General features: G+C 35.3%; 3 protein-coding genes across 3 annotated transcripts; 2 read left to right on the top strand and 1 right to left on the bottom strand.

Annotated features, from left to right (window-relative positions):
- The first annotated feature begins 6,991 nt into the window (after positions 1 to 6,991).
- On the top strand, positions 6,992 to 10,899 carry LOC131601320 (probable pyridoxal 5'-phosphate synthase subunit PDX2). The gene is made up of 7 exons (XM_058873104.1): positions 6,992 to 7,160; positions 7,246 to 7,373; positions 7,998 to 8,085; positions 8,389 to 8,462; positions 8,821 to 9,012; positions 10,472 to 10,569; positions 10,662 to 10,899. The coding sequence occupies exons 1-7, from the start codon at positions 7,106 to 7,108 to the stop codon at positions 10,792 to 10,794; spliced, it is 768 nt and encodes a 255-aa protein (XP_058729087.1). The 5' UTR covers positions 6,992 to 7,105; the 3' UTR covers positions 10,795 to 10,899.
- Positions 10,900 to 15,763: 4,864 nt separating this feature from the next.
- On the top strand, positions 15,764 to 17,913 carry LOC131601319 (chlorophyll a-b binding protein CP29.2, chloroplastic-like). The gene is made up of 2 exons (XM_058873103.1): positions 15,764 to 16,353; positions 17,425 to 17,913. Exons 1-2 carry the CDS (start codon positions 15,844 to 15,846, stop codon positions 17,785 to 17,787), a joined length of 873 nt encoding a protein of 290 aa, XP_058729086.1. The 5' UTR covers positions 15,764 to 15,843; the 3' UTR covers positions 17,788 to 17,913.
- Positions 17,914 to 22,372: 4,459 nt separating this feature from the next.
- LOC131601318 (uncharacterized) lies at positions 22,373 to 25,992 on the bottom strand. Its single transcript, XM_058873102.1, has 4 exons — positions 25,648 to 25,992; positions 25,008 to 25,062; positions 24,010 to 24,908; positions 22,373 to 23,062 (listed from the first exon to the last, which is right to left on the bottom strand). The coding sequence occupies exons 1-4, from the start codon at positions 25,855 to 25,857 to the stop codon at positions 22,847 to 22,849; spliced, it is 1,380 nt and encodes a 459-aa protein (XP_058729085.1). The 5' UTR covers positions 25,858 to 25,992; the 3' UTR covers positions 22,373 to 22,846.
- Positions 25,993 to 26,209: the final 217 nt, after the last annotated feature.

The following is a 26,209-nucleotide window of genomic DNA, read 5'->3' as shown; positions in this document are numbered from 1 at the left end:
TTCTTACCAAAGTCCATCGGTACTCAAGTCATCTTTATCATCGAACATCTCATCAACTTATTCATCGATAACATATTCTGCTCAATTCTGTTTCAAACAATCGCGGTAGTAGGCATTCCTATTCAACAAGTTTCCACGCTTCCTTAACCGACTTCACAATATCTCCTTATAGGATCAATCTACTGTATTTATAACTCTCCCATAAGGTATAACATAATCTCTCCTCTTCGTAGGTTCAAACGGTACATTAATCCGACACTCGGAACTCAAGATATGAATTTTCCAGTCATTGCCCGAAACATGCAACACTGACATCATGCAGCGACACTCTATACGATATATCCAAAACTCCTCAAATTCTATATTCAATTCTTAAAATTAATCCTCAACAAACCTTCTAATTATTCCTTCGATCCATTCAACACTGACACTGACATCCCGTGCAGTACCAATAAACAAGTCTAGTTATAAGAACAAGAGTAACCGTAACTTCACCTCTTTCCAACGTCATCCTGTCACAATTAATTATGTTACAGATGCTGCAACCATTTTTATAACAAAGTTCATCCCGTTAGCTTTCCGACGCTTCAAACGGAACTCAAATCGGATGTCCAGAACTCTAGTTATGAATTTTCGAAGTTCTGCAGCTATTCAGCAATTTTCCTGCGTTTTGCTTACGAAAATTACACTCCAAAACTCATTCTCTTCAACTCGATCACATTCCAAACAGCCCCTTATCATATCTCTTCACTTCCAAACATTCTTATAACTTTAGCAACACCTCCCATCGCCGAAGTGCAAACTCTGGAATATTACGACAGCAATCCTCTTTGCAAACTTGCAGCTGAATCTCTTCTGAGACGTAAAGCTACTCATCTGACATCTTCGCAGTACACCAGTAGAGCTGACACATCGCAACTTTCCAATTTCTCTCCTTTCAATAATTGTCAATTACCTCTAATCATCTTCCTTCAAGATGTTCCAACTCAATTCCCAGTGAAGTCTTAATTCCAAGTCACCTTCAATTCGGGAAACAACAAACTCCAACAACGCTCGCACTGTTGCCAACAGCAGCCTATTGAATCAATCTTCTTACAACTGAAACATAACCGAGAAGCGAAGCTTCTCCCCCACTTGTTTCAATCCAACACCTGCAACAAACAACCAAGTACCGACAGTGATTCACTCACATATCGCGTACCAAGGAGTAAAATGCCGACAATATACAACTGTCGCGCAACTCAACTGACTCAACAATTGGCCGGACAGACCGACCTGCTCTGATACCACTATTGTAACACCCTTCTAAACCCCACGGAAATTAATAAAATAATTCAGAGTAAAACATGAAAACAAGGGTGCCACAATTCCAATTAAAATAGATTTATCATAATTTCATTGTCATGTTTTCACTAAGGAACAATTCATCATAATACATAAACATCTCATGTTAACACAGCGGAAATTCACCATACGGATAAGCATAACATCATCTATGCAATATCCCACAAAATTAATACAATAACAACACGATAGAGTATCATCATAAACTCTAAGCTATCGTTTCCACAGTGTTACAATATCAGAGCATGACACCGACGCTATACTAAACGAACTGGCTCATGAGCTAATCCTCACCGAGCCAAAAGCCGCTATCCTCAATCTGAAAATGTCAACAGTAAGGGTGAGTCTCATTCACAATTAACAAATGTTATCGAATTATAAACAATAACACATCATAGTCACATTATTCATCCAATTTCATTATATTCAGATTGTCAGGAAGTACTCATCAACACACAACAACAAATAGAATACATTACCAAGAGACAACACCATACTTCATCCAAACAAATCATAACCATTATACAATCATCACATATTATAACATTGGACAATCTTCCATTCATGTTATAATAACACAAGTAGCCTAATGCAAATGCAACTATATGCATGTGGTACCAAAATCTGGGATAACCCAACTCACCGATCCACCATCGTCAAGGATACGACAACACCCACTCACTAATTCCACACAATGGGAATTAGCTACCACTGATCCACCATCGTCAAGGATCAGCCACATAATGATTATGAAATGCATGTATCAACCATAACATGCTCATCATCCACATAAACCATCCAAATGTCATAATCATCAACCAATACAATAAGCAATAGCCACACACAATTATGCTATTTATCAACCATAATAAAATACATATTTTACCTCAATAATATATGTATATCAAACATCAATTACCACCACGACAACATAACAGATAGAACATCCGCCATTCAGTGCAACAACAATGACACCTCTCACAATCGTGTACCAAGTACCACAAATCAACCCAACAAAAACAGAGTATTTACATCACCATTCATCAAAACAACATGATAATCATATTTACCATGAACAACATCCATTTGTATAACAAGCAGGAGCAACCACATTATCACAACACACATCATTGCACATATTCAATTATGCAAACAACAGTCATTGCATCTCATTAACTATGCAAAACCAGAGTAAACCATATTTGGAGAAAATGGTACTTTTAAAAATAAAATCAAGTTATTGTTGTTTTATTTATTTCATATGGTAGAGTATTCAATTTAAGGAACAACGTCCAAAACGGCGTCTAAAACGGACTTACGGTTTGAAAGTTACACATCTTTAACTTTTTACAAGAAAACAATTATCGCTACAGCACGCGGCGCCACACCCAGTCCGCAGCGCGTAACGTATAGAAAACACGCCTTCGCGGAGCAAACACAGGTTCCCGGCGCGGAACGAGAAAATCACTACGCCTTCGCGGCGCGCACCTACCTTCGCGGCGCGAACTGACAAAAGTCAGAACTTTCATCGCAATTGACAGCATTACGGGATTTACCCCAAAACCCCCAAAACCCAAACCAAGTTATGTCATGAACCTCAAACACCACCATGTCAGCCACATACATGTGATAACACAAATATAACACACTAAGAGGATCATTTAATCATCATAACAATCATACAAATCATACAATTAATCAAATCATACAATTCCCTTCAAAATCATCCCAAAACCCCAATCAATCATATAACCAATTGACACAAACAATGCATCTAAATCAGTCCTATTATCTATAATACGATAAAAGATATTAACCGGAAGAGTCCCCCTTACCTTAGCCAAGGATCTTGATTAGCCCTCTTCCTCTTCCGTTCCTCTTTCACGTATCAGCACTTCTACTCTTCTGTTCCTCTTTCACATCTATTTTTCCTTTTTCCCAATTTTCCTTATTTCCTTTATTTTATGAAAACATAAAATAATTAGTAATGAGCTTACTCACTTAGCACCCCCATACTACTAATCTCACCATTCCAGCCCAATGGCCCTTAATCCATAATTCTCCAATAATTCAACAAAATATCAAATAATTCTAAATAATAATTTAATTTCCGATTAAATTAAAATTAGAAAATATGGGGTGTTACACAAGAAACCCCAAAGTGCATGTTTATCTCTGATGGTTGTTCCTCCCATGAAACACAATCCAAAACAAGGAGGTTCATATCGAAGCTCCAGGGACCGTTACACAACACCCAGTCAAAATCCCTTTTAGCATAAAAACAAAAAAGGAAAAGATTATTTCTAAGCTCTTGAGTCTCCACCTACTTTTTTTAGTTTCCAAGCTCTAATCAATGTGCTTGTGAGATCCCTAGAAATGAAGCTATTATCTGTCCAAAGCTTCCCCGCTAACATTCTCTGAAAAGTATCATCCCCACATATCTCCTCCACCTCAGTTATGACCCCTTCTTCCTCCTCCTTCGACAATGGAATTTCCTTTCTTTTCTCCATGACCTAAACATAACTCTAAAACCATTACTTAAAATTCCGCAGCTAGAAATTAAATCCAAAGGACAAGACAAAGTCCCACCAGAGAGAGAAGAACCAAAAATGAATTGGGGGAAAGCCAAAAGAATCTGGAAAAAAAGGACCTCTCAAAACCCTAGAAAGAATGAGGAAAGGGGTTGGACACGATAAGTTTCTAGAGAGAGTTTGAAGTAAACACGTGAAAGAGAGAAAATAATTTGTGAAATTCTGGCACTTACAATAGATGTCCCAACAACATGCAATTTCAAGACAGATGTTATAACATCTGCTGACTTACAGCACACTTATCATAACTGAAAGTAAATTGCAGAATAATAAATAACACAATGACTTGTTAACCCAATTCAGTGCGACAACACCTAATATGGGGATACTAAGCCAGGAAGGAAATCCACTATCAGTATTACTAGTTTAAAGCCTAAACACTCTCAATTTACAACTTCTCGCCTAATCCCTATCCAGTACTACTTCTGTCTAGAAATCGGCATCTAGACCTGGGAAGTCGACATCCCACTTCCAATCACCGCAATGATAAATAACAGTCACACACCCTGTGACCAAGAGAACCCAAATAGAAAGATTACACTTTCTATTACACAACACTTAGTTAAGCACCCTAACTAAGAACAATATTTGATCTTGCTTAAGAGCTTTGATCAAGAACAATACTCAACTCTCTTGCTTAAAAGCTTCAAGAGTGAGAACGCACGTCCACCTCAATGTATCAGAATATACATGAGTGGCACAAAAGAAAGGAACACACAAAAAACTTGAGAGACTCCCAAAACAACAACCCTTATGGCACCCACGATTTTCTTTGAGTGAATGCTTGTGAAACTAGGTTTCTCAGGTTCCTTTTTATAGACTCTTGTAGTATAGGCTTAGACTCTAAAAGAAATCCAATCTTCTCCTTTCTGAAAACAGCTACAAGATCTTTACACGTATTAGGAATAAATCAAATCAAATCTTAGTTTTCTAAAAGAATTCTCAAAGATTCTTTTTTCTAAAAACCGACACCAATTTGTATTTGTCCTAAATCTTTCTTGATTGCACGCGTCTGCAATGATTACATGAATAAACAAGACTCTCATATTTTTCAATCAAATCTTTCAAGAATAAAAAAAAAGTCTGAATTGTGAAAAAAAAAATCTTTCAATCAAACCTTTTGCATACTAGAGTATAATCCTCAAAGATTAAACTTTGCTTTCTTCAATTAATTTTCCCAGTTTAGAAATTATCTTATTCTTTAGCGTTTCACTTTCCTTCATTTGAAAAGTTAGTGCATTATGGGTGAAAAACCACAAAAGAGTGCTCATAAACCCTAGAATAGTGCTCTATCTTCTTGGTTGGACTCTTTCTATTCTTCTATTGTTTCTACTTTTTCTAAAGTATGTAATCCTAATGGCACTTTTTTTAAAGTTGGTCCATATTCACACTTGGGGGTTTTGACTCCCACCGAGGATGAAAGAATATATTATAGGTAAGGTGATTATGTCATTCCCTTTTTTAAATGTACCTTCTCAGTGTTGGGGTCTCCGCTAACCTTTTACTTCCTTTGAGATAGAAGTCATGAAACACCTAAAGACGACTTGCTCATAACTTCATCTCGTGAGTTGGGAATATGTGAAGGTCTACCAATATTGGTGTGAATACCTAAAGGGAATTCCATCTGTGACCCTTTTCTTGCATCTATTTTTGATAGTGTCATAGTCTTGTGACTCGGAGGGTAACAGAGGAAGAATTTATTTGGAACCGACCGTGCATGGCTTTGGACCCTTTCTTGATTTAGAACCTTTCGAAGATCGATTCTTTATGGTAATCCCTATTCTCCTTGAAGCATATACATTTCACGTTGTTGAGGATGGAGTGAAGGGAAGATGTACTGAGCTATTTCCCAAGTATTTGACTCATAGTCACTTCCTTATGGAGAACAATGTGTATGTATATAAAAAGGTCTTTCTGCCTTGTCTGTCTCCTGAACAAGGCCTGGCTCATCGCCTGATCTATGACCAAAATACTGAGGAGTAGTGGTGACTCCTCCTTCATGTGAGTGAGAATATGAGGCAATGTGAGGAGGGCCTTTACCTTAGAGAAATATTCTTCACACTCGGCGGTCCATTCGAATCCCACTTTCTTCTACAAGGCAACAAAGAAAAGGAAAGCCTTGTCGCCTGCATACAAGAGGAGGTGAGATAAGGAGACAAGGCAACTTGTAAGCTGCTAAATTTCCCTTACATTTGTGGGGCTTCTCAAGGTGATGACTTCTTGACATTTATTCGAACCAACCTCAATTTCTCTTCTCGTCATCATGAACCATATGAATTTCCCAACCTAAACTCCGAAAGAGCAATTGGCGAGATTCAGGGGCATATCCTATTTCCTGACTGGCTGCATGACATCCTCCAAATATTTTCATGGTTGCGCCATTCTGATACTATTTTCACTATCATACTTTGAATTAAAATACAAAAGTCAAGGTTAGTCATTTTGATTAATGAATGAGAATTAACTGCAAGAACATTATGAACAATGTCATAAGTTGTTTTCTTAAATTCTTTCAAATAAATAGTATCAGGAAATTTATGTTAATAAGTAAACTTGAATAAGTCAATGCAAATAAACATTTAGTCTTGTTGATCTTTTAATTTATTAGTCTATTTAAACATTCGTTAAATTTCTTATTTACATATCCTAAAATAAAATAGGCTTTTATGTAGGCTCTTAGGCCAAACATGCATTTGAAAATGCCAGATTTAGGCTTAAAAGTAAGCTTTTGATAGGCCACATTTCAAACTTAAGCTTGACAGGCTCAGACTTAACAAAGCCTATCTCGACCCAGCCTATTCTCACCCCTACCCGTGAGATGAAAAATGAGTTGTTTGTACCGTCAATAAATGTTATCCAATTTAATAAAATAATTTGTTAATTTTATATCTATGAATTATTTTTTAATTCCTCTAAATTATTTTTTAATAACTAAAAAATATTTTTTTTTGTTAAAACTAGTTTTTATATTTTGAAAATTCAACCGTCTATGTTTTTCACCTTTTTTACGAGGAAGCCCAACCGTCTATACTATATAAAAGTGCTTATTCCCATTCCCACTAGTGAGCTCAAACCAAAACGAGAGGACCAAACCAAACTCAAACACATATCTCCGCTCCGCGTTCTGTATATTTGAATTCACTCTCTCCACACACATACACAAACACAACATGGCCGTCGTTGGTGTTCTCGCTTTACAGGGATCTTTCAACGAACACATAGCAGGCATAATCACTTTCTCTCTATTTTTTTGGTTTCTCAATTTTCTCATTCATCACTCACTTTCAACGTTTTGTGTTTGTGTTTTCAGCTCTCAGAAGATTAGGTGTTAAAGGCGTTGAGATTCGAAAACCTGAACAGCTTCTCACCGTTAATTCGTTAATCATCCCTGGTGGTGAAAGTACCACCATGGCTAAACTCGCTGAGGCTTTCAACCTGGTATCAATTCTCTCTCTTTTTGAATTTTTGTTTCAATTTGTTTTGTCTCTGTGTATTATATTGTATGGCGTAAATAATCAATTTAGTACATGAAAAGTATATGAAGTGTTGTCACCTAAGTGATAAGAGCTTGTCTTTTAAACTTCACATGAGGCGGTTCAAATCCCTTCTGAGAGGTTGTAGCTATGATATGAAGCACGGACTCTGACACTGGTTAATGTCTTTAATTTTTTATTGATAACATTACTTCAATACGTACTTGATCATTTTAGATGTGTGTGAGAATTGTCTTAAAAAAATGTAAAAACATTGTTAAAATAAAGAAAAAACAATTTTTTTGAAACAATTGTATGAATTGTCAAATGGCGGACATCCCACTATAATCTATCCCGCAATCCCATTTTTGGGGTTGGCCGCTCACCGCTGCTATGTGGGATTGACTACTCTAATTTCAGCATGTAGGACAAAAGGTTAAATAGCACCGAATGTATGTATAAACTATGTTTGCAGGTCTGTACTTAATTATTGAAATTTTATGCTAACGTTGTAATTTTATGCTCATGGAGTCAAGTCCCGAATATGGCATTGGTGATGATAAAGTATGCTGAATGTTTCAATTTACAGTTTCCGGCTTTGCGAGAGTTTGTGCAAATGGGAAAGCCAGTTTGGGGAACCTGTGCAGGACTAATTTTCCTGGCTAATAAAGCTACAGGTGGATTGTTTCTCTCTAAGGTTTTAAATTATGGCCAGCAATCACAATTGCGGTCATAATATCAATGATTTTGGATTTTGGAATTTCCATGTTTCTATTGTGACTGCAGTTGCGGCTACAATATCAAAGATCGTAATGTAATTGCAAGTGTGATTGCAACTGCAATTTAAAACCTTGTTTCTCTTCTCTTTTCTGCTCTTGTGTTGAATTTTAGACAATACCAATTATTGTAGTCTTATTTTACCTGTCACACAAAACATCTACTGATTGTTTAAAAAATTCAAATGACAATCATCATTTCAGGACAGAAGACTGGTGGACAAGAACTTGTTGGTGGACTTGATTGTACTGTACACAGAAATTTCTTTGGCAGCCAGGTAATGCATGTATTCGATGTGGCTGCTTTTGCGGGGGTAGTACTAATATCAAAGAGCACAATCAGCTTTTTATTTTGTTTTGTTTTCTCTTATTCTGTTTCTTAATTTTTTTTTTTTAATTCGGTTTCATTTATAGGTTTGATTATAATCAACATATCCTTTAATTGATTTATTTGATTATATATAATGCAAAATGTCAAAACAACCATATCTTTTTCTAAACATTTTGCATTTTATCCATTATAGCTAATAATATTTGCGGAGTTCTTCTTTGGATGTAAATATAAAATACTGTTCCGAATGAAAATTGGTAGAATGATATAATTTTAGTCCGTTAACAAATAACATGCTTACTCAGATTCAAAGCTTTGAGACAGAGCTTCAAGTACCTGAGCTTGTGTCCAAGGAAGGGGGTCCTGAAACATTCCGTGGAGTTTTTATTCGTGCCCCAGGAATTCTTAATGTAGGGCCAGATGTTCAAGTCCTAGCTGATTATTCTGTACCTTCTGACAAAGTACTGAGTTCTGATTCCTCTGTAGAAGGCGAAAAGGTTAGTTATTGACACTGTCTATACTCTATAGTCTATAGAACACTTTTAGCTGCCCCTTTATGAATGTAAGATCAGTAGAGGATGGTGGTTGTAATTTTCCAACTTCTCTTGTTTTTTGTTATTTCTCAGTGTGATTAAACAGTAAATATTTCACCGACTTATATTGTATGGGTCTTGCTAACATTTACTCTAAGGGCACATGTTAAGCAATAAAAGTATAGAAATTTTGTCTTGAAAAAACAGTTTTTGAACATTTAAAGAATTGATTAGACAATTTCCAAGACAATGTTTTTATATTTACTTTAGTTTACTGACATGTTCCCTACTTCAGGACACATGTTAGCATTTGCCATATTTTATTTATAGATTGGTTGTTTGTTAATTCAAGTTGTTGGTTGTGAATGGTGATTTGTTCAAGAGCTATTAGATTTCAAATGGTTTGTCCGATAATTAGAATAATGAGAACATGTTAGAATGTAAAGAATCAGACCAGAATCAGATTAGATAAATACGAGACTTTGCGAATCATGTATAATATTCTGTTTGTTAATATGATATCCTTAAGGATTGATATTAATTTGTAGGTACAGGATAATCAGCTACCGCAATTAGTGAGCTAACTAACTAATAACACTATGTCTCAAACATTCTCAGTGCCTGTTTGGTCTGGCTTTTCAGCTACCAAACGCATGTCCATATGTCTCCCAGCCGTGATTTAGAGAAGCTACAAAAGGTAGCTTTTGAGTAAACGTGAATTTTCACCGTTATTCTAGGAAACTCGCCGCCAAACCAAACATAGCATCAGCCTTTAACTAACAGAGTCTGGGCTGACTTGGCTCTTTCAGCTCATACTTATTTCATTTTTATATATACCACTTTCCGTTTTCCTCTTGACATACATATTCTCCTTGGAAAAGTTCCCTACTTTTTGAGAAAGAAGCCCATAATAATGTTACCATTACCTTATTGGATGTAATTTTCCAAACTTATATGTTGGTTTCATCTTCATATACATAATAAACTACTGATATACTGTATTATTAGGCTTAGTTGTTTATACTAACATGGATCGTTCGGCGGCTGGCCATAGCCTTCTAGCATCCCAAGTAAAGGCTAATCCATGGTTCACCTTTGGAGGATTAAAAATTAAACCTTCACACCAGAAGACCTAGATTAGTTTGATAGGTGTATAGGTCCTATCTTACCATCCAGCTACTAGGTATTCATTCAACTGGTAACAGGTCGCTTAGGTTGCTCCCTTAAGGCTGCTGGCAAGTGCCGGATATTAGTGGTTAATTTGTTAGGAAGAGGGTAATTTTGTTAGCAGACGGAATCAAACCCCAGAACCTGTATTATACTGTACTTTTTCAACTCATTTCACCTGACTTCATATTTGGAGATGCCTACTGCCATTTCTCCCCAACATCTAACATGTTTCTTATTATTTATGGAATGACAGGAGAATGCTGAAGAAGCTAACAAAGTTATAGTTGCTGTGAGACAAGGGAACATACTAGCAACTGCTTTTCATCCTGAATTGACAGCTGATACTCGATGGTAGATATAATTTGTTTTTGGTTTTTGAATCTTACAATGTTGTATTGTATGATATATGTATGAATTTGACATCAAAGGCTCTATTTTTGCAGGCATAGTTATTTCTTAAAGATGGGAAGTTTGGTTGGAAAAGAGGCCTCAAGTAGCATTGTTCCAGAACAAGTTGCACAAGTCGGTACAAGTTTTAAGCAACCATCCCAGCACGATCTTCCTATCTTTCAGTAGACCAGAAACTCACTATGACTTTGTTAAAAAATTATGAATGCTTTATTTTTTTTTTAATTAAATTTTTAGGTACCCATGATAAGTAATTGGGTATTGGTATGCAAATTAATTTAGAATTTGAATTTTTTAAAAATAAAATCTTTTTAAAAAATGATGTAGCATTGATAATAGTATTTGATTGGAAACGGGTATGATACCCAACTAAATTCAAAGTACCAAAGTGCTTGCATTATTTTTTATTTAACAAATTTCTTTTGAAAACAATACTTGTTTTGTCTAAGCAATGGAAAGGAGCACTGGGGTGTCAAACCCAATACAAAAGAGAAGGAAAAGGAGAAATTACAATTGTGACTAGCCCAATTCGACTCGAAACAAACACTCGGTAGGATAAACCTTCTGATCCTCCCATGAGATCTCTATCCTACTATTGTTACAAAATCCCAACAAATCCCACAAGAGAGGCTTAATCCGAGATATCACTAAAGAAATATCTAAAATATCACATTTAAAAAAATTGCATTCTTAGTCTGCCAAATATTTAAAGTTGTCCAAAACAGAGTGCATTATAGCTAACGGAATTCTCAACCATGCAAACAAAATCGACCAAAATTTGAACTAAAATACTACATTGAACAAAAAGGCAACCTGCTGATTCAATTTCATGTAAGCATAGTGCACACACATCAACTTGTGGGAATCAAGTAAACCTCTTCTTCAACGTTGAAAACGTGTAGGTAGACGATCGATAAGCAATTTCCAACCGAAAAAAAATGAAAATTAGAAGGAATTAGAGCCTTCCAAATTTTAGAGAACAAATTAGTGGGAAACAGCCTGCATTGGCCCTGTCGAATGCAAAGAAATCAACCTCGATTAAGCCGCTTTAACCGAGAAGAAACCAAGTGAATCCCTCCATCAAATGAACGTCTCCAACTCATGTGGAAAAGGATGTATTTCTGCCGTAATGCACATAAGTTGACGAAGCTCACTGACTGTGAACGTCGACAACGAATCAACACTTAAATTTCAAATTTTAGATCCAACTACCATCAATCCAAGTACCCAAAGAAGCTCTATTGACTGCATTGTTCGAAACAACCCCGTATAGAGAGGGAAAAGCCAACTTCAAAGCTTGTGGACCAATTTAATGATGACTCCATAAGTAATTAGGTTGCCGCTGCCTAGCCTGCACGAAATGCTATTTTCTTAGTTGAAGGTACCTTCCTAAAGGCTATTGTTAATGATCTTAAAATTTTCTAATAAGTTTGTGCATGTATCAAAATTACGAGATGTGACCTAGAACTCATTTTTCCATTTTTGAAATAAATATATTATGTAAATAAATGCGCGTAATCGATCAGAACCCGTGCGTATGCACGAGTTTGTTACTAATTATTCATAGGATACAAACATGGGAGGCTTATACACATCTATTCGGTTCATAGGCACCACAGTCTTTTAAAATTAAAATCGAAAAATCAAACTAAACTTATTTGATTTTCATTAGTTTAGATTAGTTTTTGAACCAAACCAGAACATATTGATTTTTTTCCTATTTAATTTGATTTAAATATTTAATTTGTTCAGTTTTATATGATCCATTTACGCCCTCATTAAAATCACCTTTTACTTAATTAGAGAAATGAAATCCAAAATATATTAGGGTTTAATATACTTCACCCCCTGCCAATATAGCGAGATTCGGTTTGGCCACCTTGAATGTTTTTTTTTACCAAACGCACCTTATAAAATCCAAAACATGGATTTACCACTCCCTGTTACCACACTTGCTGACTGGTCAGTCTGATAGTGGACATGGTGGCGCTGACTGGGATCCCTATTTCTCCACCCTCATAAAATTAGGGTTCATCTTTCTCTCTTTCTCCACCGTGAATCATTCCTCTCCTTCTCTTTCTCATCGCCCTTGATCCATCATCGTCCTTCCTCCATCTTCGTCACACCCAGATTCATCTTCTTCATTCATGGCCGAAAGCAACTCGTATGGTAGGAAATTCGTTTCCAGATTTACCCAGATGTGGTTGTGACAGATTCATCCATCTTCGATTTTCAAGAGACTTTTTCTCCTGTGGTCAAGCCTGTCACAGTGAGGACTGTTCTTACATTGGCTGTCTCTAGGAAATGGCAACTCACTCAATTGGATGTCAACAATGCCTTCTTAAATGACATCCTCACAGAGGAAGTTTACATGCAGCAGCCTCCTGGTTTTCAGAATTCTGATCCTACCCTTGTATGCAAACTTCATAAAGCTATCTATGGTTTAAAACAGGCCCCTAGGGCCTGGTTTGAGAGGCTTACTATTGCACTGCACATCTTTGGGTTTGTCACCAGTAGGTGTGATCCATCCTTGTTCACCTTGAAGACTCATACTTATTTCATCTACATGCTAGTCTATGTAGATGATATAATAGTCACAGGGGATTCTCCCTCTCACATTCAGCAGCTAGTCAATCAACTTAATGCTCAATTTTCCCTCAAACAATTAGGTGTCTTGAATTATTTTCTAGGCATTGAGGTTGCTCATCTTTCTGGTGGATCACTCTTCCTCTCTCAGTCCAAATACATCAAAGATCTTCTTTCCAAAACTAATATGAGTGAGGCAAAGAGCTTACATACTCCTATGGTTTCAAACCTCAAACTGACCAAACTCGGTACTGATTATTTACCTGATCCTACTTACTATAGGTCTGTAGTAGGGGCTCTCCAATATGCCACTATCACTAGACCTGAAATCAACTTTGCAGTCAATAAAGCATGTCAGTTTTTATCTCAACCTATGCAAAGTCATTGGGTGGCTGTCAAGAGGATTTTGAGGTACCTTAGGGGTACCCTTCATCATGGCCTCCACTTCATGCCAGCTGCTTCTCATCATCCTATCTCCATCACTACTTTTTCTGATGCTGACTGGGGGTCAGACCTTGATGACAGGAAGTCTACCTCAGGTTCTTGTATATTTTTGGGACCTAATCTAGTTTCCTGGTGGTCTAAGAAGCAGACCTTAGTAGCCAGGTCCAGCACAGAGGCTGCGTACAAAAGTCTAGCTAGTACTGCCTCTGAGGTTCTTTGGATTCAATCCCTATTAGCAGAATTACATGTTCCTACTGCCACTCCTATACTCTATTGTGACAATCTCAGCACCGTCTCCTTGGCTCACAATCTTGTGCTTCATGCCAAGACTAAACACATGGAACTTGACATCTTCTTCCTTAGATAAAAAGTCTTAAATAAGACATTTTCTGTGAAGCATATCTCTGCTGAGTTTCAAAGTGCAGATATACTTACTAAACCTTTGTCTGCTCAGAGGTTCTTAGTTCTAAGGGATTATCTCAAAGTTCTTGACAAAGCATCTCTCTCTCAAAGGCTCCTCAAGAATGGAAGCACCATTTGAAGGGGAAATATTAGAGTATAATATCAATATATAGTTATAAGTTGAATTTGAATAATAGAAATAGTGTAATAGTGAGCTGGCAGTGACAATTATCACTGCAGTCACGTATAAATACCATGATCTGTAACTAACTCATTTAGAGTTTTCATAATCAAGATTACAACAAACTCTCTCACTCTCTCATTCTCTTTCTCCCTGCATTTCTCTTTTTCTATTAAAGGATGTATTTATGCCGTAATGCACATAAGTTGACGAAGCTCACTGATCGTGAACGTCGACAACAGATCAACACTTAAATTTCAAATTCTAGATCCAACTACCATCAATCCAAGTACCCAAAGAAGCTCTATTGACTGCATCGTTCGAAACAGCCCCGTATAGGGAGGGAAAAGCCTACTTCAAAGCTTGTGGACCAATTTAATGATGACTCCATAAGTAATTAGGTTGCCGCTGCCTAGCCTGCACGAAATGCTATTTTCTTACTTGAAGGTACCTTCTTTCCTAAAGGCTATTGTTAATGATCTTAAAATTTTCTAATAAGTTTGTGCATGTATCAAAATTACGAGATGCGGTTTAGAACTCATTTTTCCATTTTTGAAATCAAGTGGAACAACTTTATGGATCCAATTGAATATGTAATGGTTGATATTAGGAGTGGTACTTTATTTTTTTTTATACTTTTTATATCTCATAATATTTATTTATTATGTGCATATCTATTAATTATAAAACACTAATATTTATATATGGAAAAAAATTATTATTGATTAAAAACTTTTGTATATGAGAAATGACATTTACGATTAAATATTTTTAATTCAAAAATGATATACGACAAAAAATTTATTATTGATTTAAATATTTTTATATATGAAAAAATTTATTATTAATCTAAATATTTTTTTTTTCTTTTTTAATCATCTATTTAAAATAAATATATTATATAAACAAATGCGCGTAATCGACTAGAACTCGTGCGTATGCACAGATTTATTACTAGTTATTCATAGGATACAAACATGGGATGCTTATACACATCTATTCGGTTCATAGGCAGCACACTCTTTTAAAATTAAAATCGAAAAATCGAACCAAACTTATTTGATTTTCATTAGTTCGGATTAGTTTTTGAACCAAACCAGAACATATTGATTTTTTTTCCTATTTAATTTTGATTTAAATCTTTAATTTGTTCAGTTTTATATGATCCATTTACGCCCTCGTTAAAATCACCTTTTACTTAATTAGAGACATGAAATCCAAAATAGATTATTAAGACATGAAATATGACATACTACATCCACAAGTTGTCAATATAAGGAAAACATATATGACTCAACCACAGCCACAAGTTCTATCTTGCAAGTTGCAATCACTTCCACCAAGGACAAAAATTTGTCCACATTAAAATCCATGTCATCAACACCAGATAAGCAAGAGGATAAGCTAAACCCAATCTTCACCGTTAGATGGATACTCTTCAAAATCCAACGGCCAAAATCCCTCGTCCAAAGATTATCCATAATCATCATCTTCACCACCCACATCAAATACAACACTATCACTCATCCTCATTTCAAAAACTCACAAACAACAACACTCAATTTTCTATTCGCACCCCCTAACCGCACATTAGCACAAACCAAATGGCAACAGCCACCGCCGCTGCCACTTCCTCCTTCATCGGAACTCGTTTCCGTGAAGTCCAATCCAGTACCTTCCGAGTACAAGCCAAATTCGGCGGATTCGGATTTGGGAAGAAGAAAGCCGCACCGAAGAAACCGTCACGCTCGGCTCCAACCACCGATCGTCCGTTATGGTTCCCCGGAGCAAAGTCGCCGGAGTATCTAGACGGAAGCTTTGTCGGCGATTACGGTTTCGATCCATTTGGTTTGGGGAAGCCAGCTGAGTATTTGCAATTTGACCTTGATTCGCTTGATCAGAATCTGGCGAAGAATCTCGCCGGAGATGTGATCGGAACTAGGACGGAGTTTGAGGATGTTAAGTCGACGCCGTTTCAGCCTTATACTGAGGTTTTTGGACTTCAGAGGTTTAGAGAATGTGAGTTGATTCATGGTAGGTGGGCCATGCTTGCTACTCTTGGTGCTCTTACTGTTGAATGGCTTACCGGAGTTACATGGCAAGACGCCGGAAAGGTTCGTTTGCTTCTAAAATCTGTTAATTATCAGTTGTTTAGTTTTAAAATATGGTCGCAGTCGAATAAAGACTTTTGTGATTTCAGTCGGTACAGGTGTTGCCACACTGAATGTGCTTTCTGATACTGTTTTGTCGCGGCCAAATTATTACTGCTAATGCTGATTAGTGATAGCTTATATTAGTGTTTATAACTGCTAATATTGATTAGTTATCACTTATATTAGTGTTTATTAATTATTTATTATTGTGTTGTTTAGTGTTTATCAATGCTTTTGTTGGATGCATGCATGCATGCGTTTGGATTCTATTGTTGAATTCATTGGTTTATTATTTTAATATATTTTAAGAAATTACTAAAATAGTGTTTTTCTTTTTACTGAAATTAAATTTCATACATTTAAGAAGTAAAAAAAGAAAACAAATAGAAGATTTTATAAATTAAATATTTTTTTATAGAGTAGTATGAAACAAACACACTCCTAATTGAATTTTTTATATATTAAAACCTTAATGATATTTTTGAGAATATATAGGAATTTAGAGAAGAAGCTTCTGATTCAATTTGAGGATCAATTTCAATTTTTATTTTAAATATTCTAGGATTAATTTTTGTTTGACAATATTTCAAAAATTTAGAGACTAGTTTGATATATTAAATGTCCTTTAGGAACATGAAGCAAGCATGCATGATCTCTTAGAAATTTTTTTTGATATTTTTTTATTTGTTTTCATTATAAAATACTTATTCTAAAAATGTTTTTCAACTATTTTTAAAGTAGAAGAAAAATGTTGGAACCTAGAGTACTTAATGAAATGGTAAGAGATCTCTTTCTTCTTAATCATTTTAATCAGATGTTTTGGTTTCGAACTCAACCTTGAGATGCAGAAGTGTTTTGCGCGCATAGGATACATTTGTACTAGTGTTTGTGTATTCAACAAATATTGATTTTACCATCGAATTCTAGTGTTAATTGTTGGTGCAGAGTGTCCAAGTGTTGTAAACCCTAGCGATCGAGTTCGGTTTCTACTTATAAATATTAAATTATGGAGTTTTTTGGTTGAATTTTCAGGTGGAGCTAGTGGAAGGATCAACATATCTTGGACAACCACTTCCATTCTCAATCACAACATTGATTTGGATAGAAGTTCTAGTTATCGGATACATCGAATTCCAGAGGAACGCCGAGCTTGACTCCGAAAAGAGACTATACCCTGGCGGAAAATTCTTCGACCCACTTGGTTTAGCAGCTGATCCAGAGAAGAAAGCAACACTTCAATTGGCTGAAATCAAACATGCTCGTCTTGCTATGGTTGCTTTCCTTGGTTTTGCTGTGCAAGCTGCTGCTACTGGTAAAGGACCTCTTAACAATTGGGCTACACATTTGAGTGATCCTCTTCACACTACCATCATTGATACCTTTTCTTCCTCTTAGTTCTTGTAACTTATGTATGGTTTTCTTTATGAATATATAAATGTCTTTTGGCATTGGTTGTAAACATTGTGCTTAGTTTGATTAGTACTTTTCAAATTCCTAACGTGGATTGGAGCAGTTGATTAAGCATGGTTTTTTCTGCTTGGTGGGAAGTGTTTATTAAGCATGGAATTTGAGGGCAAAAGAGAATGAAAAGGCAAATAATTCTTCCTTCGATCACTATTAAAAGGCAAATGTTTTAATTTAAGTTCATTAAATACCTAATTTATTTGGTTTATATAAAAACCAAAAGCATAAATTGTTTAATACATTAGAAGTAAAATAGAATTTAATAGACAAAACAAAACATACATTCCCAAACTTCTGGGAACTTAATAGCGAAAGTGATCGGTAGTTCAAAGAGGATCAAACAAGCTCTAGATATCAATCATATTGAATTTGTGATTATAGTTAAAAGATGAGAGAAAAGTATTATGGATAATAACTCTTGACTTGATATAAAGCATTTAATACTAATCCCTATTTATAAGTGGTCCAGACTCGGGATATTTATAAAGACGCGACCCATAACATATAATCTAGCCGAAAATTGCATGTAAGCCGAAGTCGGGTATTAGATCGGAAGCTAAGCGTTGCAAGCCGTTATGAGACGGTTACAAGTTACTAATGGGCGGTTACAAGCGTTACAAGCCATTATGGGTGGTTACAGACATTACAAGTGGTTAATAGTCGATTACAAGTCATTAAGATTTGGTTATAGATCTTAATAAAGCTTGTTTGCACTATAAAAGGAGGTCAGGGGCTAAGGACATGGATCATCTGGTCCACACCCGATCACTCTCTCATTCTCTCAAGACCTCTCTCTGCAACATACGCAAAAGACGCACCATTCACCATTGGATAAAGCTACAATGGGGCTCCCGCAAGAGGGATAAACAAGATACCTCTTTTGGAACAATAGGTGATCCTAACGTAGCTTTCAAATCCCCAAAGATAGTCACCAAATCATCCCCCCCTAAGCTTCCCTCACCCTCGAAGGCAAGCTCCTCGGAATCTGGTTTTTTACAAAGAACAATAGGAATACAAAGATTGATCAATTCTAAATCAAGGATTACTTAAATATGGCATTCACATTATAGGTGAAATCTTTATAAGAGCTGGATAAGTGGTCATAGGTGATATGTCTTTGAATGACTGAGGATTTAGTTTTTGTTCATACGAATCTTCGTCTTCTCTCAGAGATAGAGTAAGGTTTATAATGAAGGAGCAACAAAAATGTGGGATATTGGTGGAGATGAATGAGATCATGAGCAGATCTACAACCCAACGAGCCCTGGCACGCGCCCCAGCTCAACCCCTCCTTTCGTTGTATACTTTCCATCTAATAGTCGATTTTTAGGCAACACCAGGAGTAAAATTAGTAATTTTTAGACAAAATTAAGGGTAAAATTAGTAAAAATAGAGTGTGAAATTTTTGAACAAAATCAATGACAAATTTTTTAGACGAAATCAAAGGCAAAATTAGTAGAAACAGAGTGTAAAATTAGTAAAAATAGAGTGTAAAATTTTTGCCCAGACTCCCTAAAATTTCTGGCTTCGCCACTGAATGAGATATATTTGATGGAACGATTATTCTTGAAGTTGCTAGTCTTTCTCTCGATGAACTTGAACTAGAAGCCTCACTTTTTAATAATATTGGAGAAGAAAATATTGATATTCAGCCATGATTTTATGAAGTGTGATTTATTTATGTTATTGCATAAATATTAACTTTTTTTAAGCAAACTATTTTTTAATTTTTTTATTGTTATTTAAATAATATAATTTCTTAATCATTTTTATAATTGTATTTTTAAAGCATTATACTGACGTATTTGTGCATTAATTTTTCTAAAAATATCGTACTCCGTATCAGGGCCTATATTAGATACTGGGTAGATAGCCGTACCTATCCAACGCAGATATCAAGCAAAGGTTTGACTATGACATTATCACAAATGGTTTCATTTGAGTTGAGCTTATTGGTTTTGAAGGAAAAAATATGTTAAAAAAATGTGATATCTCTAGAGATGAGGTAAGAGTGATCTATGAGATTGTAAAGTTTGTACCTTTGTAGTTGGGTGGATAATCAAGAAAAACACAAGATATGGTTGTAGGACTAAACTTGTGATCATGAATGGGAACATTAGCAACATAACACAAACATCCTAAGATTCTCATTCATTTATACTCAAGAATTCTACCATATAGTAAGGAGTGGTGTTACCTAGAATCTTTGATGTTGTCCTGTTAATCAAATAAGTTGTAGTCTATGAAACACGAACATGATATGAGTATCGAATACGATACGTATCCGATACGGCAAGACGTTACTAATTAAAAAATACATGATACTTGAAGATATATATATATATATATATATATATATATATATATATATATATATATATATATATATATATATATATATATATATATATATATATATATAAATACTATAATTAAACATTTAGTTAAATTATAGTTTATCAAAACTATATTCATAAGACAATTTTTAACAATATTATATTAATTAAAAATATTAAATTTAAGATATTGAAATAGTATGAATGTCATCTCTTTCTACATCACAGGTAAATAATGCAACATTTAATCTAGGGGTGCTCGCGGTGCGGTTTGCGCGGTTTTGACGAAAAAAATCATCCGAACCGCAAGAGAAAAAATAGTGCGGTTTGGTTTGGTTCGGTTGGCTTTTAAAAAAAATCCGAACCAAACCAAACCAAACTAATGCGGTTTAGTTCGGTGCGGTTGGTTCGGTTTTTTACAAATATTTTATTGAGCCATACATACACATATAGATGATAACATAATTTTGTATTTATACATTCATACACTATCAAATAACAACAAAACTCGTCATATTTTGACAACAATTTTTCATTTAATATGTAAAAATTAAATTAGACAAAAGTGGAATATTAAACATAAAATAATAGCATAAAACAATATAAAAATTATTATAACGAAACAAAAAAATAAAAGAGACGAAAGATTAGTGAAAGTGAAAAAGAAAAAAAGTGTTGAGAGATTAGAGAAGAAGATATGCGATAAAAACGAAACTGAAATACGAAACATTTACATAAAAATGAGAAGGTGAAAAAGAAAGAATATAAGAGAGTAGAGATTATAGAAGAAGAGGGAAGATGTATGTGGCAAAGAATGTGCGATAATGTTATTAGACATTTTAGAAGATCGGGACTGAAATTATATGTGTAAGGATGATAAAATTGTTCGTAATCATAATGGTAATGTATAATAAGTTTAAGTTTGGGTTGGATGTGAGTTAGTAAAATTTAGGTTGTGACATAGTGCGGTTTGATTCGGTTTGGTTCGGTTTACAAAATACAAACCGCAAACCGACCGAACCGTGCGATTTTGTAAAAACTGACCCAAACTAATTCGAACCAAATGCGATTTCTTGCGGTTTCGGTTTGGTTTGGTTTGGTTTGCGATTTTCTATTGGGTTGGTTTGATTTTGATCACCCCTAATCCAATCCATCAAGGTGTAGAAGAAGAAAGAAACTTTGAAATAAAAGAAATGATGCAAGCAACGGGTTGTTCTTAGTCAAAAACATTTCACTATAAATATTATTAATAAATAATAATTAATATGAATTAAATTTTAAATATTAGTATTCATAAGAACTTATGTGAATTAAAATCAATTTTGAAAAATAGTAGAATTAATTAATTAAATTTTTTTTATCACCACAAGTATAGTCTGGTTCGGGAGATCAGTGGGATCGAACTATAGTTCTCCCTACTAAGTCCAGCGTCAATCACCACTGAACCAACTAACGATTGGTTGGTAGAATTAATTTGGATATAAAGAGAATGATTGGGAATGAATAGTCATTAAAAGGGTAATAAAGGATGATTAAAAAGAAGAATCAGTTGAAAAAATAGAGTCACGTATATGAGGAGTATAGGAGATGTATCTCCGCCTGAATTTTTTTAGTTTTCTTTTTAAATAAATAAATTCGAATACTCCTCCGATACGTATCGACGCCGTATCAGAGCGTCTTGGAGTATCGGATACGATACAACAAAGTTTTTGAAGTATCCGTGCTTCATAGGGTTATTCAGAAGAAGTTGAATCAGAAGATTGACAAAGTTGAACTTAGCCAAGACCTCTTCATTTATCATTTTGGTTCTGATAACATTCCTCACATAAGTGATGTCAATAAAGTTTCTTGAGCTATCATGTTTTAAGTTGGGTTGCCTATCAAGGTGATGAAATGTCTACTACAAGTAACTTAAAACATTTCATCACCCTAAAAGTTGACAAAGTAGTAGACATTTCATCACCCTAAAATTTGATAGGCAACCCAACTTAAAACATGATAGCTCAAGAAACTTTATTGACATCACTTATGTGAGAAATGTTATCAGAACCAAAATGATAAATGAAGAGGTCTCGGCTAAGTTCAACTTTGTCAATCTTCTGATTCAACTTCTTCTGTATAACCTAATACTCATCATATCGAAGGCGTGACATGCCATTTCTTCAACAATAAGTTATCGAAATTATAACCATTAAACTATTTGACTAAATAAATGCTGAGATAGTTTTATTCATTTATCATTCAAGTTCCAATGTTAGCATGGAGATGTGATGTTAATTACGTTACAACTCCCATTGCCGTACGTTGTTTACTTCACAACAACTCACAACTCTGTCTGTCTTTTTTAACATTCCAAAGCACTTTTGATAACTACGCAACTTTCCATACACAATCTGTGCAATTCAATATCACTATACAAAAGTGGCCAAAACTGAAACAACAGTACAATCCAACTAACAAGACAGCATAATATACAACAGCATTATTATCTTCAAAAAACAACATGAATCCAACAATCAATAACTCATCACCTTGAGCTCTTAACCATCTTTCCCAGGCCAATAAAAATTTAGGCAAAAAGATAAGAGCAATCACAGAACTCATAACCGTTTTCATCCAACAACTTCCTCCTAGTGGTTCTGTAAAAGTTGACATCAAAGCAATCCAAATTTCGTTAAAAACTTCTTGACGGTTTCGCGGCCCCACTCCACATCATTACGCAAGGCGTTACCATGAATTGGCTCAGCGCTCAATACTTCTTCCGGTTTTGGTGCTAAATGAAACTGCTCCTCGTGGAAACTCAGCTCATCGTTGATTGTTGTATTTATCTCCTCTGCTGTGTCATAATCTGATTCTTGATCCTTACTCAACTGAACATTTACAAATGAAGCACACGAAAAAACAACATTAACACCAACATCAACTATTTAACAGATATATAATAAACGGTAAATTCTATATGAAGCTAAGTCACCCTATAAAACGGATCTCCATCGTTTTATCATAAGAGGCCTATATCAGAAAATACAACAATGTGCTGATGTTTTTGTAACCACCATTGAGGCTGCATGCATCAACCATATTTGACTGTTTTTCATGGCAGGTCAAAATAGTCTCATATTGCTTGGGAATCGAGATTAAAGATAATTTATATACAACACTCATACAACTCAATCCAACGAAGCGCCTTTTCTAAATGACAAAATCGTGAGGATTCTCACATTCAAAACGGACAATACCTCGTAGCCGCAGTAGCGCAGACTTGAGACCTACTGAAACTTTGGTGCTAGAAGGAGAGGTCGGGCCCACATGGCCTTGATTGAGTGACCGTAGTGGAGCGGACTTGAGGCCGACCAGAACATTGACTCTAGAAGCAGGGTTGGGCCCACATGGCCTCGACTGAGAGGCAACTGTTCCAGGCTGGCCAAAATAATCCCACATTGCTCGGGAATTGAGGCTAAAGTGATCATCTTTCACTTCATCTATTTGTTTACCATTATTATTAGAGAAATTCATTGTAATAACTAAGTTATGTTTAATCATTGATTACAATCAAATTGGAAACAAATTTTTCTCTGCCACTTTTGGCTTTGAGATGCATTGGTTATATATGTAAGAAAGAAGCAAATGAGCCACGGTAAGAACAAAACTAACTTCATTGATGAAAAACATAGATGATGATACAAATGAAACACGATGCTTCGGATAACTATCTAATCAGTTATTCTCTCGGTTGGTTGCAAACTCGAATGAGCTTTTAATAAAACAGAAACAAGAAATTCAAAACGGAACAACATCACACTCATCAAGCGATTACCTCTGGTATAATCTGATCATGTGTTTCAAAAGTTTCAATTGAAGACTTTATCACAATCTTTTCTTCTTCAACTTCACCTTGATCAGCTTCTTTTTCAGTTGGTGGCGTTAAGCCAGGTACAAGAACGGGACCTCCTTTCAAGTCGATTAAGCTTCCCTCCACAATCGTCCCTTCTTGATTGTTTAGTGCTGCAGCATTTCCGTTGTATCCGCTATAACGTATTGTATCCTCCTTTTGAGAACCATCTTCCGATTCTTCATTTTTTTGAATCACATTACTTTTACTCGTTTTGTGACTAGTACTTCCCATGAGTTTCTCCGAGGAACCGATATTTTCTGCTATAATAGCCATTGGCTTCTCAATCGATGAAGAAATACTATCACCAATATTTTCCTGAATTACTTCTTCATCAATCAGTTTCTCCTCCCCATGAATTCGCGTATCTTCAATATTAGATGCATTTGATACAACGAACTCCGTTTTATCTCGAGAATCATCTGCTGTTTCAGTAGAAGTTGACACGTCTGATAGAACTTGAGGTTCTTCATTTGGTCGAGAAAATCGATCTTCCTCTACTACTTTCTGAAGTTCTGCATTCTCCCAATCCTCACTAACAATTATTCTGTTCATAGTTTCCCATGTTTGAATAACCCGATCCGAACCCGGCTGCCAAATAATATCACCTTCTATTCCCTTTAGTATGAACTTGTACTGGATCGATTTTCCGGCCGGCATATCCAGCTCGAGAGTCCATATATGGCCATCAGACCATGTCATTAGTAATGCATCTAAGGGATTCCATGAACCAAGCATAGGATCGTCTCCAACTATTAGAAACTGTTCCCCGAAGTCACAATCTTTTAGTAGCTGAAATTCGACACGAACAAACTTTGATACGTCTGCATTACACGCACATTACAATTTTAACAATTTTAGTTTTAAAGGAAGACATGCAGAAGAAAAAGAACATTAATGGATCATAATAACTTATAACCTACTTGTTTGTTCACTTTGTTGAACTTGAGGCTCAACATCTTCCAACTCAACCTCTTGCTACATTTATGCAGAACAAGACACTCATCAAATATACCAAAATATTCATCAATTATGAACAAACAATCAGATAACCAAAGCCGTCTCAAGTTTTTGGAGGCTCTGTGTAGGTTGGTCACAGTTTAACCATGAAAAAACAAACAGAGACCCTATTTAGCTATATTTTGTCCTTGATAAATTCAAGACTATGTGCGGTAATCTATCTTGCACGCTCTCAAAGACGGCGCTGCAGATAACCACTTAATAGAAAAGCCAATTAGTTTAACTCATATCCTCTTGTTATCATCAATCATATCAAGAATTAATCATTCATATCAAAGAAGTGTAACATTGACATGAAATTGTCAACAACAATTTCAAGATCTATGCATACTCTTAAACAACAATAGTTTTGAATCATAGAATAGAATGAAACCAAAAGCTACAAGTTCAAACCTTTAACCACTCAAAAATTCAAGAAAATGAAAAAGATCCAAAAAAAGTTGAAACAAAACTATACCGAACAAACAAATAACTCCATATAGGCCAGAACAAACAAATACCCATTATTCAAATGCAATCAAATAAGAAGAGGCAAAAACAAACCTGATGTTCTGATGGCACAGCATGAAGAGGGTAAAAACCCTTGTTTTGAACAACTTTCAAAACACAATAAATGGACCCTTTTTGTTCATTTCTAGAGAGAAAAGTGAAGCAAGAAAAGGGTTTATCAGAAACATGAAAACCAACTCTAGGAGACAAAGATCCTAGCTTAAGGTTTATTGGTTTTGAACTAAAACTTGTGAAGGCTTTCATCACAGTTAACTAAAATGGTGAAGTTTGATCCTGTAACAACACAGTGATGTCTGGTTTTTTTACTTCGATTATCTTTTGTTGTTTTGTGTGTTTTTGTGTTGCAGAATCTATGTGATGCTGGTGGTTTCTTAATGGTTATGTGGGGTCGTTTTTATATTGGTGGAGCCTAAGAAATTCATGATAATATAATAATAATTAACAATATAATACAATATAAGTTCGGTTAAAACTTCACATAATAGTTGTGTAGAGACATCAGATATAAAAACATCAGATTCAAATAAATAAGTTTGAATCTGCGACATTCATTTGTTCATCTTTAAACAATGAATTCTAGCCATTAGATTTTATA

Source organism: Vicia villosa, linkage group LG5 (genome assembly GCF_029867415.1).
Source record: "Vicia villosa cultivar HV-30 ecotype Madison, WI linkage group LG5, Vvil1.0, whole genome shotgun sequence".
Classification (NCBI taxonomy): domain Eukaryota; kingdom Viridiplantae; phylum Streptophyta; class Magnoliopsida; order Fabales; family Fabaceae; genus Vicia; species Vicia villosa.
This window is presented reverse-complemented; position numbering and strand designations above follow the sequence as displayed.